General features: G+C 39.0%; 1 protein-coding gene and 1 non-coding gene across 6 annotated transcripts in view; both read left to right on the forward strand.

The window, feature by feature from the left end:
- The window catches only part of sev (receptor protein-tyrosine kinase sevenless), a 1,896,734-nt gene that overhangs the window by 1,171,786 nt on the left and 706,596 nt on the right, over positions 1-18,352 (forward strand). For all 5 annotated transcript variants that reach the window (XM_089239534.1, XM_089239532.1, XM_089239533.1 and 2 more), the window contains one exon: positions 7,009-7,184. In XM_089239534.1, coding sequence (XP_089095660.1) covers positions 7,009-7,184 — 176 coding nt within the window. The remainder of the gene's footprint in view (positions 1-7,008; positions 7,185-18,352) is intronic.
- Positions 14,261-14,332, forward strand: TRNAA-GGC (transfer RNA alanine (anticodon GGC)). The gene has a single exon. It is a non-coding gene; the product is annotated as a tRNA-Ala (tRNA).

An 18,352-nucleotide genomic window follows, 5' to 3' on the forward strand; every position in this document is an offset into this window, starting at 1 on the left:
GTGCGGACGCAGTGCGGTGACGGTGCTCGGCTACGGTGCGGATATGTGTGAACGGCTGCATTGCTTAGCAAAGAATTATTCTTTGACCGTGTGATGACCTACACTCGGCCGACGCACGTGTCGGGCACGGTGCGGATATGTGTGTCCAGACCTATAGTCGTAAAACAGTGTTCACGTCAAGAGTTCTCGCTTTGCCAACATATATGTGCGTGTCTGGTTTTGCAAAGCGAAATATCATTTGCAGCTGCGTTGGAGGCGCCTACAGAAAGACCAGACGCGCCCCCACGTTAATATTCGGTAGAACCTCTAACGTATTGGAGACGCGCCGGAGACCGTTTATTGAGTAAAAGAAAATCTGACTGCAAGAGCCATACAGAATGGACACAACCGTGGAAGACAATACTGTCCCATCACGAGTCCAAGATTCTTGGATAGATATATGTGAGAAAAGGAAAGGTGACAGAGCAGCGCGTCCGCTTTCGAGGGAGCTTGGTGTCCAGACCTAGGCTCCCACCCGGGCCGTCTGCGCCGGGGAGCATCTCTGCTGGCCGTCTGCCAGAGAGTGATGGCTCCCATCCAGGAAGCTGGAGAGCCAAGTTTTACCAAGGGGGGACACCGCGCCGTCCCTCTACGACGGTTACAGAAAGAAAAAAAAAAAAAAAAAAAAGATTGAGCGAAGCAGAGTGCCCGTGCTGTGCAGATTTATTTTGCAAAATCTATTTTTCCATATTTTTTTTTATCTTCTGTACATACGAATCAATTTTAGAAAAATGATTTTTGACTACGTTTGTGACCGTTTCATTTCTACGTATCATTTCTCGAGACAACTTTAACCTTTTTTAAATATCGATGTAATTAATTTTCAAAATATTTAACATGCCAGAATCTGTTCCCAGCACATCGGGCTTAAAACACCAGCAAGTTAAGCCACTGAGAAGTGCAGAAAAGAGAATCATTTAGCATATTTATGAAGAGGTCTCAAAGAAAAACCCAACTTCATCTGTGAAAGACTAGGAGAATATGATAGCAGAACTAACAGGTATATCGGAAGAACCAGTGTACAGAGAGCTCGGAAAGAGTTTCAAGACACCGGAATAGTTACACAAGGAAAGAAAAGGAAAGAAGAAAAGCCCGTACTTGGCAAATGTGATAATTTTGTGCGAAGTGCAGTTCGGGGTTGATGACTCAATTGTTTTAGGAAAAAAAAAAAAAATTCCAACTTTGAATAAAATTCTGCAATGCGTTAATGACATCCAGATTTGTCGAATTTGAGAAGGTCGGGTGAATACGGAAGAGCCAGTCCATTCCTTTTCCCCCTTAACTGTCGAATAGTTCAACGCAATCACTCTGTCGTCGAAGCATTCGTCCAGAAAGTCAAAAACGACTTGTGTACGTTGTGGGCGAGCCCCAACTTGCATGAACCACGCCATCCCTGCTCTATCGCCCAACGCTTGTCGAGTGGCGACGAATTGTTTCAAAAGCGCAATATACTGGTCAGTCGTCACCGTTTCTCGCAAGCATAAAGACCGAATGATGCCTTTGCAGGAGATTGCAGCCAGGTTTGGAGACAAATGTGGATTTTCGGTACCCAAAATCGCCAATTGTGTCTGTTAACGACATCATCCAGATGAAAATGCACCTAGTCTGTAAACCATATTCGGGTGACATCGAAACCAGAACCATCAATCATATTGAGCAGCAAGCATCTCGTTAGTGAAATCCTCTCGTCGTCCTTCAGCTCGAACTGATATGACGTGCCGGCATTGAATCTTGTACGGAAACATGTGTAACTTCTTCCGCAAGATTCTGTACGTGCTAGATGGCGTGATTCCGGATTCAGCTGCAAGTCTGCGGACAGATTTATTCGGATGACGCTCAATAACTGCAGCAAGTGTCGTTGCATTTTCAGGTGTTACGACGGAGTGGGTGGGACCCATATTTCCGACTAACGCATCGGCCACGTTGCCTGTCTGTTGAAATTTTTTGATTAGCTCACGGATTAATTTCCAATCTGGGCCTTTTGCGACTTGAAATCGCGTTTGAAAACTTCTCCTTGTGGCAGTAGGGCTGTGATTTAATCAGTGGTACTCCAACACAATAAACACACGCTCCTCCATGAAATACATCATTTCCGGAATTTCTTTCACTATACGCTAATAGCGCTCACGTTACAACGGCGAAATCTTCGACGATTGATCATTCTCGCCGTCTGAGCTCTCTTTATAAGAGTTTGTAGTACCTCTTGCGGCGCCATCTATCGGCACAATTTGTAACTAAAATGTTGAGGTTCTGTCAGATCTTGCATGAAACTAGTGGTATGTTTATTGTTTCTATCACTGTTTCAGAGTTATTTATTTTCAAAGTTAGGGGTCCCCTTCGTGAAACACCCGGTACAAAAGTGAATTTGATAAGTATGTCGTAGATGAAGTAGCAAAATAGGTAGGTCACAAAGTCCGTAAAAAATGCCGTAAAAAAAATATAGACCCGTAAGTAAGTAATAAATAAAGAACAGCAGCAATAGGGTAAGTATTCGTTTTCATAATGTATTTGATAGCATATTCAGTCCAGAAAATCATGTGGTGTGAATCATTAGCTCAAAAAAAAGTAGAATTTTGAGGGGGGAAAATGAATAGAAAATCAGTAAAGGATTTCTGATTATCTGCCGTAAAAACAGAGCCGCTCTTAGGGGTGTGTGACAAGTACGGTCGCACCAGGCCCCATGTTTTGAAGTGCCCTCCCCGTACTTATAGTAATTTTATACTTTCTGAATTTTCATCAATTCTGGAATTATTTCATCAATTCTGGAATTTTTCTGAATTTTCATCAATTCTTTAATTATTTCATTCATTCTGAATTTTCATGGGTGCTGGAATTATCGCTGGCTTCCCAAAACACCTCGTGTCCTACGACACTGGAGGGGGAGTACTGAGGTGACTCAACGGTAATATACGTGTGTCGAACTCTTGCACTTGATTCTCGCTTGCACCTGCCTAGTCCAGCAAGCGACAAAAGATAAGGACACTCATACACTCTCTTAACTGTCTCGAGACCATTCGGTCGCATGAACCAGCTCGTCATTATATTTAAAATGTTTAATATTCCTGTAAAATAAATTATGTTAAATTTCAATTTCAAAGTACGCTATCAAAATGCGCCAGAAGACTTAAAACTCGAAAATATAAGGCTCTTCTTGAAAAAATAACACACTATAAATATAACAGCCATTTCTTCGAATCCACTAAAAACTTGTTGTCCCTGCCTTGTTGGTCAAGGTTTTTTGATTTTCCTTATAATTCGGCACCTCGGATACCAAATTTCGTCAGCTGGGTCAATCCATGAGTAAAATTTGCCAACTTTCTTCATGGCCCTTACATACGCCTTCCCAAAATGATCAAAAATGGTGAGCATCTGTTTGTTTCTTATGACACTAAGATCCTCTTCAAGTGTTTCATTCGAGTAATTGCGGTAGGGTCGACTACCCAGCTTCCACACATACTTGTGAACCATTGCTGGGACAATAACAAACTACTGCAAAAATAGGAAAAAACTCTGAAAAAACAGGTGACACAAAGTCACCACCTGAATCCCTATTTTTTTCATTTATGCGTCATATTTCTATAAAATGCAGTATTTTTACAACTCAAATAGGTATTTCTTATCGTATGTAACTTCTACATAGTAATATTAAATTACCTAGTTTCCACGAAACACACACTGTCTGCACCAGGAGTCACACGCACATGAAAAATTTCGTATAAATCACAATATAACCTAAAACATTCTCTAGACAACAGCTGACAGCAAATGATGCAATAAATGCTGTCGGTGAGTCACCTTCAGCTCTTGAATCATCATGAAAATTTTTGAAACCGATTGTTCATCCATACGCTCCCGGGAAGCGCTTACGTCCTAAAATCCGTGAATAGCACGTAGTCGGAACCTTGGCACAAAGTCACCCCAGTTTACGGTATGTAACACCATAGTGGTGAGACACAGTTTCAAGATATTTTATCTAAAAAAAAACCTTTGAGAAAAGGCATTTTATTGATAAACATTAGCATGTGTATAATGGCTGCTAGCATTTTATATTAAAATATTTTAAGAATATTTTTAGTACAGAGGGTTTGTCCATACTTCACAATTTTATTCTTAAATAATAAAATAAAACTTACAAAAAATTAAACACTACATAAAAACAACGTGCTATCCACGTACAGCGTTCACTGGGTGAAAAAAAAAAGTCTAAAGATGTGCTCGTGCGAAAAGCCGTGCGGATCCAGACCCGCATTCGCACCCGCCCCGTGTGTAAGAGGCCTTTACTGAAAGATGTCCATGGGGGACTTGGCATCTAGTTGAAAGTAACTTACAACTAGGCCTCGATCAGTAATATCCAAAACTCTTCTAGGATAATGGTTGATTTTTTTTTCTTTTTTTTCTTGCTTTTTATTCTAGACACTCTCTTCATACCAAATTTCATAAAACTTGAAATTTACTGGTTGTAACTTTTTGAGGGGTGACCTTGACCCAAAGACATTCTAACATCTGTGTAATGTTTACTCCCCCGAATACGACTCCTATTACCCATTCTGTGATTCATGTGAATCAGGAGGTCATTTCAACTTCAAGAAGCTCTACATCACACATAACTTTATCAAAAATATTTTACAATAACTTTTGGCATAAAACTAACTCTCTTCTGTGTCTAAAACAGGCACGTCATTCGAATACTTTATCTAGTTGAGTATGTTTCCATAACTGACGGTTTACGAGTTCTTTGATCTGAAACGTACTCAAGTTCTTGTACCGTGCGAGACATAATTGTAAGACACCACAAATATTCACGAAAAAAAACGGAAGGTATATTTCCCCAACAATGAAACTTAATACATGTATCAGTCATGTTGTTTACTTTGGACGACTTTTATATAAAAGGAACCATTAAATCAAAACTGAGAAAAAAGCCATTTAAAGTTTCTTCGATTCAGTTATCTCTTCAGTTTGGTAGTTAGTTCAAATGCACACAGACGGCATCACAGCTTATATGTCACTTGGTTCTATTTAGATAAAAAAATCCCACCGCTTTTTTCAATAGTTCAGATGTCAGTATATCTCCAAAATGTTGAAAATGGCGCTTGTTTCCTTTTATATAAAAGTCGAGTATGAGTGAAATTACAAAGACGTGCGACAAACAGTTTTTGATATTCTAATATTTTTGTGAACTCCAGTAAGAAATTAGGACAGAAATATAAGACATTTTCATTTCCATCATTTTACAGTAGTGTAGCACTGCGTTACTTTATGCACATCATTTTTTTACGTCACTGGATAACAGACCAATAAAAATATTCCCTCTTTACAACTACCTCATCAGTAGAAAAATTCCACGGGGTACATAGCTGCAAGAAAGTGAAATTCGTAAAATTTGGCTATTGCGTGGCACCGGCGTGTCTAAAACGTATTTAGCAAATAAAATTGTACGTTCTTGATGTGCCGTCACAAATTTTTTAAACTGTGGAATATGTGGCTTTGTAAAGAAACGATCTGGGCGCACCCCATGCTTGTTTGCCCGATCAAAGCGCGATGTTTGTGCGCTAGCAGTAAGGAGCAAAATGTTATCCAGAAATATAAAATCTGCCCTACAACTGCAATGCTCACCGTGAACAATTTCTAGAGTTTAAAGTTCTACAAGTAACATCAAATTCATGAAAATGAAGAAAAACCTCCATTAACATCGAAACACAAACAGGAGCTTTTGACTCTCGCAAAACGTACCATGGACTCATCACTGGTATTCTGTTATAATCTCCGATGAAAAGAAATTCAATCTCGATAGTCCAGATGGTTTTCATTTATATTGGTATGATTTGTCTGCATCACAACAATTAATGAGCCGTCAAATGGGTGGTTATTCAGTGATGATTTGGTGAGCATTCTCTGCCCAAGGGAAGACTGATGTAGTTTTTCTACCACAAGGATGAACTCAAAAAGCTATGTAAAACTTTTGCAGGAGCAACTTGGTATGGATAAATGGCATATATGTTCTTTCATGGTTGGTTCATTCCTCTGGCCTCAACCCCATGGAAAACTTGTGGGGCAGATCATTATGATCATTATACGCAGGTAGGAGGCAATTTTCTTCTATCGAGCATCTTGTGGCACTCTCATTGATTTGGTTGAATGAATGCCAGATCGCATTTTTGCTTTGATTAGCAACCGAGGGCCTTATAAAAAGTATTGATTTTTCGATTTTCGTAAATTTATATGCAATTTTTTGTATTTTATTTCACTTTTCCCTCAAAAATCAATAGGTGTCTTATAATTTTGTCCATACTATATTTTGTTTTTCCATAAAATAATGTGAAAATATTTTTTTAAATTCCTAAAATATTTAGTATAAAATTACTTTGCACCGTCATAAAACAGATTTAAATTTTTGGTATTTTCTACTTTGCTCCTCCTTGTGATTTCACTTAAATTTAAAAGTGTCTTATAATTATGTCTCGCACTGTATGTATGTAAAAAGTTTCTGTGTATGCGTATATTACAGCTGAGAATGATATTTGTTATATATATCAGGGCTGACCCAGGCGCTAGGTTACCATGACTAAAATATTTGTATTGCCGTCTAAAATTTTCTTTGCATAGTTACTAAATTGCAGGCTGAGAGCAGCACAAAATGTTTTGAATTTTTAGCAGCATATCTGCCAGCATGAAAGAAGGTCGCTATGCCCTGAAAAAGTCAAAATAAGCATTATTTTGGACCATATTCGACGGGTAAAAAACTTTTTTGGCTCCTAAAAGTTTTTTCTAGCACCTATATCTTTTTTGCGATTTGTCCAGCCCTCTCATATATATAATATGTATTAAATAATATATATCTAAAAAAATATATATATATATGTATGTGTGTGTGTGTGTGTGTATATATATATATATATATGTATATGTGTATATATATATATATATATATTTATTTATTTATTCATTCATTCATTCATCATTCTGCAGGAGATCTCAATTACCATAGTATAAAAGTCATACCTGAAGCAATCGACAGAAATTCGATGGAAATATATGGCACATGGGATTCGTTCAACATTACATTTGCTCCTGTTAAAGAAGTGAACTATGGAACTGTCTTTTATGACATAAAAGTTCATGATGGTCGCAAAATTCTTGCTTTGGTAAGTTCACAATTCGTACTAACATTTTTATGGGGTTTATTTACCACATCTTTATGCTTTATATCTTTGCAATTAATAGTGGATGATTTTTGTGCTAAGGCAAAAAAACATTCGCATTTTTGTAGAATGATTGTTCTTTGCGCAAATGATGATCATGTTCTTTGATGCCAATATTTATTAAAACACAAACTGCTATATTAACCTTCTCACGGATTTGATTATCAGAAATTTAGCGACAGATCGAAAAAATGGAAATCTCTATTCTTGCTTCAGAAATTATTTTGAGCAAATTTTCGCCAAGTCGACCAAAACAAGCACGGCCGTAACATCCTTTCCTGGAAGCAACTTAGGCAATTTTGAGACCTTCATATCTCCGCATTGAAGCTGCTCAGAAACTTCAAACTTGGCATATGTAGAGCATTTTCGAAATTAAATCTCTTAATTTCTTTTGAACTAAAAGTTTCGTTATTTTAACACTGACTGACTCACTCACCGGTTATAAAACATCCTAGGCCCTTTTAGCTGCCCTAGAAACATAAAATTTGGTATGAAGATACTGTTTAGGATGCAAAGCAAGGGAAAATTAAAAAATCCGGAAAAATCCCTCTCAGGATTGGAAATACGGTAAAATTCGTGATATTACCAGTTGTCACCAAAAAACAATGTCAAATGATTGCAAGATTGCCAAGTACAGATGAAATTGTTCAAAATGTGCCGAAGACCGGAAAAAATGGTTTTTACATACATCGGTAGTGGTGTTGGTTTAGTGCTGTGTTAATATAGAAATTCAGTGTTAATTTCAAAAACAAAAATTTCATTTATTATATCACTATTATGATTGATGTATTTTCCTAAAATCACCCATTTCCGATGGAAAACAAAATCTAATTTTTATACTAATTTTTTTCATGGACAAAGGCGAATCCAAAACACTTACAGGAAATACTTTTTCCTTATGAATTTCTCGGATGATATCTTTGAAGAAAGGGACCAGAGGGGTAAAAGTAATGAAAAACAACATGCATTCGGCCTGTAAAATGTTAAAATGTACTTGCAGTATTTGTTATGCACGACAAAATATGAGATGAACATACACAAAATTCTGTAACAGTTATCATTGTATAATAACAAGTTATGCACAGTATCTTTGCCCACGACTTTAGTAAATATTACCAATTCAACTGAGCTACGATGAAAAACGTCAGTGGTGTATTTACAAGTGGGCTTTCGGGCTATAGCACAGGGCAGAAAATTGAGAGGGGCGGCAAATTTGAGGAATGAGCGTCCAAGGAAATTAGTACACTGCTTAAAACAATTAGGGGAGCAAGCAAAAAAGTGAAGAAAACCGTGCGAGACAGCCACGTATTGGCATACAATGGATAGTACACGCGTATCAATGCGCAATACAGAAAAAAGACGTAAAAAAATTTGGAATTAAGCTTTAATTCTTTGAAAATATGGAAAAAAGATGATTTAGGGCAACAATTTGGTTACATGTAAACGATAAAAAAAGTACTGTTTAGACATGATGCATGAGTTTTAATAGGGCGTGTGGTATCCTTTATCAGCTAAGACTGCTGCACACCTGTTTGCCATGGATGCGATGAGGTTATCGATCCGACTTTGGGGAATACTGTTCCACTCCTCAAGAAGTGCAATCTGCAAATCTCGGACAGTAACAGGCGGCCTTGGTCGCGCAGCAATGCGTCGTCATGCTCGATTGGATTCAGGTCAGGAGAACACGCTGGCCATTCCATACGCTGTATTGTTTCAGCTTCAAGCATGTTCTCCACCAGACGAGCTCTATGCGGTCGGGCATTATCATCCTGGAAAACAAAGGAATCTCCAATGGCTCCAGCGTAAGGGATGACATGAGGTCGCAGTATCTCGTCTGCATACCTTCGGGCCGTCAAAGTGCCATTCCGAATGATATGCAGGTCCGTACGTCCGCCTATGCTGATTCCATTCCATACCATCCAACCAGCTCGTCTGTATTGTGACCTTTCACGAACGAATGCAGGGTTATTTCGAGTGCCCCTGTCCCTCCATACCAGAACACGTCGGGTGTCACACTCCAGACTGAATCGGGACTCGTCTGTAAACAGCACTTGGCTCCAATCATGTTGCTCCCAATCTCTATGTTCAGCAGCCCATCTTCTTCGGGTCGCACGGTGGCGTGAGGTCAACGGAATGCAGACCATTGGCCTACGTGCATAGAGCCCTCCCTCATGAAGCCGATTACGTACTGTTTGGCTGGACACGCTTCGTCCTGTTGCCAAGAGCAACCGTCTTTGCAGCTGCGTAGCATTCTCTGTTCTGTTTCGACGGGCTGTTAACCGTATATACCGGTCATCAGTTGCTGTAGTGGCGCGTGGCCGACCTTGCCCTGGTCGACGTCTAACATTTCCTGTTTCTTGGAATCGATTCCACAGCCTTGCAACAGCACTTCTGGCGACTCCAACAGCGTCCGCGACACTTCGTTGTGTTTGCCCGGATTCCAGTCTGCCTATAACACGCCATGCCATGGATTCCGGTAAATCACGTTGTTGAGACATCCTGAAGTCACCTTGTCTCAAAAAATAAAATACTGCGCAATCGAATTTCACAGTTACGGCAGTAAAACAGACGTTTCTGCAACATCCCGATTTCTGCCCTTATCTCCTTTGACGTCATGAACTTTGATTTGCATATGAAGTTTTCTTCTTCCGTTTCCTGCTAGGCTTTAAATTATGGATGATTCATTTTATGTTACTTATCGGTATACATCTTTGCGTAATTTTGTTAAAACCATGTGCTCCCCTAATTGTTTTGAGCAGTGTAGAATAGGAGAAGGGTGGCAAAAAATGTGTATAACCCTCAATAAATCCGCATCTGCCCAGACAGCTAGGGACTATATCAGTGAGCGACCAAAAAAATGATCTTGAGAGTTTGCAAGCACGTGAGTGAGCAAAAGAGTGGCTTCGAGCTTGAGCAAGCACGTGTATGATAAAAAAAATGACCTACAGAGTGAAGGAATGACGTAGAGTGTAAGTAAGCATGTGAATGACCGAAAGCGTGACCCAGAGCAGTGGTTTTCAACCTTTGGAAGCTCGCGGCTCGGTAAATCTCTTTTGTGTAAGTGAAAGGTTCGGCCATACACACAACTAACGATAAATTAATGTGAAAAATGAAACTGTGAATCACTTACGCTCGGTATGACTTGTGTTAAGGCCCGGTACTGGTCCGTGACCCGGCGATCGAGAAACACTTACGAAAGAAAGATCACTTTAGATAGTGAAAGCATGTGAATGACCAAAAGAGTGATCTAGAGCATGTGTAAACGTATAAATTATCAAAAGAGTGACTCATAATGCAAGGAACCAGTGACCAACCGAAAGAGTGACCTAGACCGTGTGTAAGTATGTGAGTGACCAAAACAGTACTCAAGCATGTGAGTAATCAAAACAGTGCGCGAAAGCATGTGAGTGACCATAACAATGTGCAAGCACGTGAGTGACCAAAATAGTGTGCAATCATATGAATGACTAAAAGAGTGGGTAAGGGAGAGTGTGGGGAGTGACCAAAGTAGTGACTTAGAGACAGTTGCACTTGCAGGAGTGGGGGTAAGCGGGTTATCGGACAGGGTGGTGAATTCGAGGGAAGAGTAGTCAAGGAAATTAGACTAGAATGGGAGAAGGACATCAAAATTCGTCTAGCCCACATGCAGCAAATCCATAAATGCGCTTCTGGAAAAACCTAAACACATTTTTTAAATTAGGGTAGGGACAGAATATCCTTTAAAATGCGGATCATGCGGTCACCATAGTGAGAAGGCCTTTCAACTCGTGTACATTGTATGGTGAGACAATGAACAAAATATAATTAAAAAAATAAAACGGTGTCCAAAAAGTACGCAACGTCAAAAAAGCGGACTACGGTATTTACAAAGAGAAGTGAAATACTATCAAGAACATTTCATGCAAAAACTGAAACCAAGTCTCGAGATTCTTCAGCCGTGGAAAGTTGTGACTTCTGATGTAAAGCCAAGTCTAATGCTGTTATTAATTGTGGCACTTCGATTCACAAATACACCTCTAGTTGAAAAACATTTTGGGACTTGGCAATTACGCAGCGCGAGAATGTGTCAGCCGTGGTTAAGTTTTATTATTACTTTTAGCATTGTCTTAATTTTATACAACATAGTAAGATGTAATATGTGCTGCATAATTGCCAAGTCCCAAAATGTTCTTCAACTAAAGGTGTACAGGCTTGGGGTGATTTGTGAATCGAAGTGTCACAGCATTAGACTTGGCGTCAGTCACCACAGTGGTGGTCTGCTGAAGTTGGTTTCCTGTGGTTCCCAAATTCGAGGCGCAATAGCGAGCCGATCTCCGCATTAAAAAGTCTCGCCACAGAGAGCAACAGGCCTACAACGATAAATCATTCAATCATTACACTTCACTCATAGTTAGAAAAAACTGGTGGTAGATGGCAGCACTACACATAACAAGCATTACACAGAAACAAACTTCACGCCAGGTTTCACTACACATACACGCACATTCAATATGTGCCAATTCGTTAGAGGTTCTGCAGAGGAATATGGACGAGGTGCACGTCTGGTTTAGTAGTAGTAGCATTTTACTTGGCTTTACATCAGATATCACAACTTTTTACGCCTAAAGAATCGCGACACTTCTCTTCAGTTTTTACATGAAATGTTTTTGATACGATTAAATATTACCGAATCAGTGAGTCATTTGAAATGATTTTTTTTTTCGAGATGTCATATCTCAAAGAAAAACACAAATACCAAATAATCGATTTTTTTTCCATTTTTAAGTTACAGTAACTTTGGTTATTCTGGTTTAAGGGTCTCGAGATCCTGAAAACAGCAGTTAATAAAACTGAAATACTCTTTAATAGCGAAAATTTATTTCACTTTTCTACCTCAACTTATTCAAAATTTTAGTCAATATTGATAAGGATACAAATATTCATTGGTAAGTTAATTGTTATACAGTATGTTAACTCACATGATTTGGAAAATAAATAAATAAAACTTCGTGTGTTTGCTGTAGCATTTACTTTCCGCTAGCTTTGCTACCGAAAAGAAAAGGAAATTCAAAAACAGGTCACAACAGAAAAATTAATTTGCCCATCGAGGAGGCTGAAAAAACAAAGACCCATAAAAATTTGGATGTAAAATATAACCAAAATACAGCAACATAATATAAAAGCCTATACGTATCACAAAAGGAAAAACTAATAAAAAAATATATCATACACTGCCTATAAAAATATTATAGTTGCCTTATCAAAGTATGAATAGCTCCGCGATTTATCCCACTATGTCTATCGTACTAGATATGAATTGTATTAGAATTAACGAGGTAAGCATTTATCGACAACCCTTGTATAAAGTTAATTCTGGTCAGGGCCACGGTAGGGATCGGACGTGTTTTTGTGTTTTTATCGCGTTTGTTCGCCAATCAATAGCCGTAGTTTTATCCGGAACTGTTGCCAAGGGATTACTGAAGGATTATCTGTGATGTTGGTGCACCATTGTGTGTTTTCCTTCGTTCTCGTAAGTTTTATTTAGCATGTTTGTTTATTTTTTGGGTCAAATGCTGCGGTGTTTTCTTTATTTTTCTAGATTGTATGTTTAATTATTCTCTTTAGTATGATTTTGTCACTGGATTTTTAGAAGGACTGCCATTATTGGATTAGCGAGATAAGTGTTTTTTATTACTCTCAACATTTTTAATTTTCGATCCACAAACTTTTTTTCTCGCTCTCATTTCATTTTCATTCTATTTTCACCAGGTTTTTGACCGTTGTTTCTTTGTCGATAATCAATTTCTTTGCCCACGTGCTTGTACAGAAGGGAGTATGGTTCTTTATTTCTCACCATTTTGGTGTTCTTCCCGCTTCTTTGATATAGTTCCGTGAGTCATTTGAGCATTAATGTTAGTGTGTATACTTTTTCCCGGGTATTCTCAGTAGTTTTTTTTTTTCATTGAGCATAGTTGTTTTAGTGTTAGTGAATAGATAGTTAGCTAATTCTAATTCCACAATTTATGTTATATTACTTGGTGTCAGAGCAATGTTCTGTTTTGTATCTTTTAAACAAGTAGAATCGAGATCATAGAGAGACATTTTTAGAGAGCGATACTACTTTTTATTCTCCATAACATCAACCATCATATTTCTCTCGTTGCTATACAAGTAACTCTAAACTCTCCGTACGGCTTTGACTTCAAATGGTCTAAGGTCTTCTCACATGGAACACTATATAATGATCATGATATTTAATTCTAATAAATATCATAGGCGTAAACTTGTATCTGGCCCATGGGCCCGAGCCCCCCCAACATTTTTGAAGAGCCGGCTCGCCCCCCCCCCCCCCAAAAAAAAATCGAGTGGATATTGTTTCTCACACTTGGCTCAGAAAAAACTTTTTGACAAAAAAATTCTCTAAATAGTAGAAATCATCTGCTCAAAATTTCATTTTTTTATTTTTCTTTAGAATCTCAATGCACTTGTTCTGTGACAATAGTAGTCTTATCTCGCAATCACCCCGGCATCCATCCACCCTAAATTGCATCTTCCCAGCGTGCTGCCTGAAGGCACTTCCTGGAGATAACTTGGGGGGGAATCCTTTCTCTTGCTTGTACTGTCGGTAAGCTCAACAGCATCTCTTCTTTTGTTGAGTGTGACCTTGGAGATGGGGACATGAGACAACAGAAAAAAAGAAAAAAAAGTGGGAGGTGGTAAAGTGAACAACTATTAACAAGCTATATGACATGAATGTCGCTCTCCACTTGTTAATACAAGATATACGGAAGACTGGATGTTGTGAAGATATTTATTATTTGAGATGTTAAATTTTAAGGAAGGAAAAAACTCATCTCTGCCTCTACCGGGAGTCGAACCCGGGTCCCTCGATTGCCGGACGAGTGCTTTGACCACTAAGCTACAGAGGAGATAGAGATTTTCCTTCGTTAGAGCGTATGAGCTATTAGCTGATCGGTTTCACCGTCCATTGCACGGTTCCGTTCGGCATATATACGCTCTAACGAAGGAAAATCTCTATCGCCTCTGTAGCTTAGTGGTCAAAGCACTCGTCCGGCAATCGAGGGACCCGGGTTCGACTCCCGGTAGAGGCAGAGATGAGTTTTTTCCTTCCTTAAAAAATTAACATCTCAAATAATGAATATCTTCACAACATCCAGTCTTCCGTATATTTTGTATTAACAAGCTTATTAACAAGATCGAAGGCCTGAAACATTTTTCGAGCATTCATAACAGAGGCGCCGACATGAAGAAATTAACAATAGGTGGGGAGAGAGCGCTGAAAGTTGCTGGCCGCAGTGCCGTTTTAAGGCATGGGCCCACCTGGGCACGGCCCAGGGGCCTCACAAAAATGAGATCTGGTTGAAATTTTCGAGAATTTGTTTGGTAGGGTCTCAGAAAAATCAATTGGCCCGGGGGCCCATAATACTCTTAAGACGGGCCTGGGCTGGCCGTCCCGTATATACGAGGCTGAAGTGCATACGCAGGAAACAGAGGACGCACTGCATGCATTGTTTTTCTAAAAATTATTGGGGAGAGGCTCAGCCAACACCCACTGAAAATTCTCTAGTAGGTGTTGGCTCAGCCCCCTTACAAAATTTATTGGGGTTGGGGGGGGGGGGCTCAAATAACCTCCGCTCCTAGATTCCGGTGCCTTTGATGAGGAATCAAATAAATAATAGTAAAATAAAATTAACATAAAAAAAAGAAAATAAGAAATGAATGGAAAATTTCAAAGCCCTGAGCCGGGTACCATTGCATTCTAATACTAGGATACTAGGAATATGAAATTCCCTCCTTAAAAATCAGGGATTCCCAAACTATTTACGTTAGCATTGCTCTTATATATATATATAAATTTTAAATATTTCAAGTAATGTTAAAAGGAGGTTAAAGGGTGAAATTTGTGACACCCCCCCCCCCCCGGTCGTTTTCCACACCTAGACTCGGAATAATCACGTCACGTCAGTACAGTGAGTTTCTGCCTTTATACGAAGCTGTGACATGTAAAAAAAAAGTGGCGATTTTTCCGCAAAAACTTTTTTTCCCGGCCATTTTTCAGGATGCGACTTATTTATCAGAAATTACTGTAATTTTTTCTATGTTCCATTGTAAATTAAATTGAGAATTTCTAAAAAGTATTTAGTATTTCTTACTTATGTTATTCAAAATTGCGTTTATTTCAAAATGAAGAATTATTCTCAAGGTTTTAATAGGGTTCCTCCTCTCACGGTCACTTTTTTTTTACGGACGAATTTATTTTTGTCCCGCCGATGACCGCAAAGAGAGGGGAGGGGTTCACATACCCTGTTTGCGTTCGCAGCACTCGGAAATTTTAAATATCTTGCGGCATCTCAGTCGATCTCGAGTAGTCATTTTGATGCTTTCCCCCCCCCCCCGCCCGACAATAAAATGATCTTCACTCCTAGTTATAGCCCGTCCTTGGCATCTAGTGGCGTGTTTACCGGAAGGGGGAAGGGCACTCAGTGGGCTATAAGCAGGGTCATGGACTCCCACATACTGGAGAAGGGATTCCAGCCTGGAATCTTTGGCGAGCCCCTGAAGCCAAACTCTTCACTGGTAATGTATTCATAGCATGAAAAACTAAAAATGATGGTAATTGTCTTATGCTCGTAACCAGTCTACGGCAATCGGGATAATGCTCCGGGAACCTGAGCCAAATGGGTGGCCCCCCAAAAAAAACCACTTATTTTGCACATTTCTTGAAATCTTTGACAGTTTCTTATTCTGCGAAATGAGAAGAGAAGGGGGGGGGACGAACCCCCCTTCCTTTTTTGAGTATAACCCTTTCGAGGGAGCCCCCTCCCCCGAAAAACTCTGCACCGTGGCCCCAGGGCCTAAATTTTTGGGAGAAAGACGACGGGAAGAGAAAAGAAAAAAAAATCAGTTTCTGAAATTGTTCCAAACATTTGAAAATTTTTTATTTCATGTATTTGAGTTGTTTTTTTTTTCATGATAAAGGGGGCCGCACCTTCTGCAGCTGACAAAGAGCATTTCAATAGCGTTCAGTTTCGGCTACAATGTAGGTTTTCTGAATACAAGCACTATTTCCTAATTAAAAGGACAGGGAGTGTATAGCGTGTCGCCTACGTGGGGAATGTGTCACCTGGAGGCATCCGTCCATATGGGGACTCCTCTCCAAAAATGAAAACTACATTCTTTTTGACTCCGCCAGCGCCGGTCAGGGCTTTGCTAAAAGCTTTTTTTATTTTTTCTCTTCTGTTTCTTTATTTGCGCTTAATGGATGGCCATCAGTGAAACAGGACGTCGACAGAAGCGGTTCCATAGATGATCCTAATTGGAATATAAAGAAATTACGGTGGTGAAAAAATCGGCTATAGACGGGGTTTGTGGTTCTGCAGAATAAGAATAGCTTTGCTTGGAGCCCCCCTGAAGTAAACGCCTTGTTTTTCCCTGAAAAAACCCCACAAATGTTGAAAAAGGCAGTTCCACAATATTTTATGGTTTGTGTGGGCCACATTCGGTTGTGCATGTACAGTATAACCTTCTGTTAGTAGAACATGTTGTATTACAAGAAAACTGAAAAGTTCCTCGTGATTCCGCACAGTTTCCTGACAGAGAAAGTAAGCAATATTAAATATAGCTACACATTTTTGATAAATTCATGCATTTTAAGCATTTTCTTCAATGATAATTTATTCAGAATCTTCAAAAACAGTCTAGATACAGTATTTTTCAGCCCACTCTAATACTTATAATCAATAAAGCGTAGTAAAAGAATTTTGTGTTTCCTGTTAGACATATCAATAAATTAATAAAACTTACCGCATGTTTTATGTTTTTCAAACATATTTAAAATTTATTTAAGAAAAATTTAAACTCCATTTGGCTTGCGTACTTGGGACAGTAACAGTATTTAAATAGAGTTTTTATTAAGAAATTTATGCAAACAAATTTTTTTTTCTAATTTAAAACCTGATATATAACTCAATATATGAGTGAAATAAATCCTAAATAAGGGAAATGTAATTTGATTGTGAGGGAAATATATGCACTGTATCATAAAATATAGATAAATACAGGGCTTGACAAATCAGAAAAAAATTTAATCGCCAGCCAAATTCCGTACGAGCCAAGCATGGTTTTTTCATGAGAAAAGTGTCTTAAATAATCTTTTTTCAACCTTTCTGGGAATTGATGACCACTTCCCAGGGCCGCAACTACATACTTTGTTACCTGGGTCAAGCCGGAGTTTTGGCTCCCCTTAGTAGAAGAAACAGTTAAAGGGTGAATTCCACTCCCATTCTGGTTCAGCGTCTCGAGCACCAGACCCGCCTGCTTTCTCCAGTTGCGGCTCTGCTCCTTTCCATATTGAAAGACAGTTAATTATGGAATCAGAAAGTTTTGAGCCATCCCTAGATTCTGATTTAGCAATCACATACAGATTTTAGGCACCAATACAGATTTTCCAGTCGCCATGGTGACCTGGCGCCTGGGATTTGGTCAACCCTGGAATAAATGTATATACTGTATATATTTTTTGGATTTACTTGCATTCTTTGTATATACTCGTTTTCGTAACCCCGCCCAGGGATTTCGGGATTCATGAGATCTGGGGGGGGGGGGGAACCCAGGGGATCCTGGGTTCGTTATAACGAACTTTTATTGTATTATGAGCAATATTAATTTGAAAAGTTATAAAAAATTAATTAATCTCCCGCACAACTTGAAAATAGCAATTATTCTGAAAATTTTTCAATTACATACATTTACACACACATTAATGCTAAAAAGAGGTTAAAATTGCAAGGGCGTAGCCAGAAATTTCATTCGGGGGATCAGTGATAGAATAATAGATCTGGCCATCTTATTCCGTCTTTTCGGTAATTTTCTCACATTTCGGGGGGGGGGGGTGGCAGACCCCTCAAGTACCCCCCACCCCTTCGCTACACCCTTGAAAATATGTAAATGCTAAAAACAGCACTATTCACAACAAATTTATAAATTATCACAAAAAATGAGCAACTTTGCCTGGTTTTAATTTATACAAAAATTGCCACGTTTTTAAGACAAATAAATTCAATTGGTCGAATGGTCGACGCGTTTCGGCTCTTCAATGGAGAGCCGTCATC

This window comes from Pholcus phalangioides, unplaced genomic scaffold (genome assembly GCF_987345545.1).
Source record: "Pholcus phalangioides strain wild (caught in Gottingen) unplaced genomic scaffold, Ppha-v1.0 ptg000011l_1, whole genome shotgun sequence".
In the NCBI taxonomy this organism is placed as follows: domain Eukaryota; kingdom Metazoa; phylum Arthropoda; class Arachnida; order Araneae; family Pholcidae; genus Pholcus; species Pholcus phalangioides.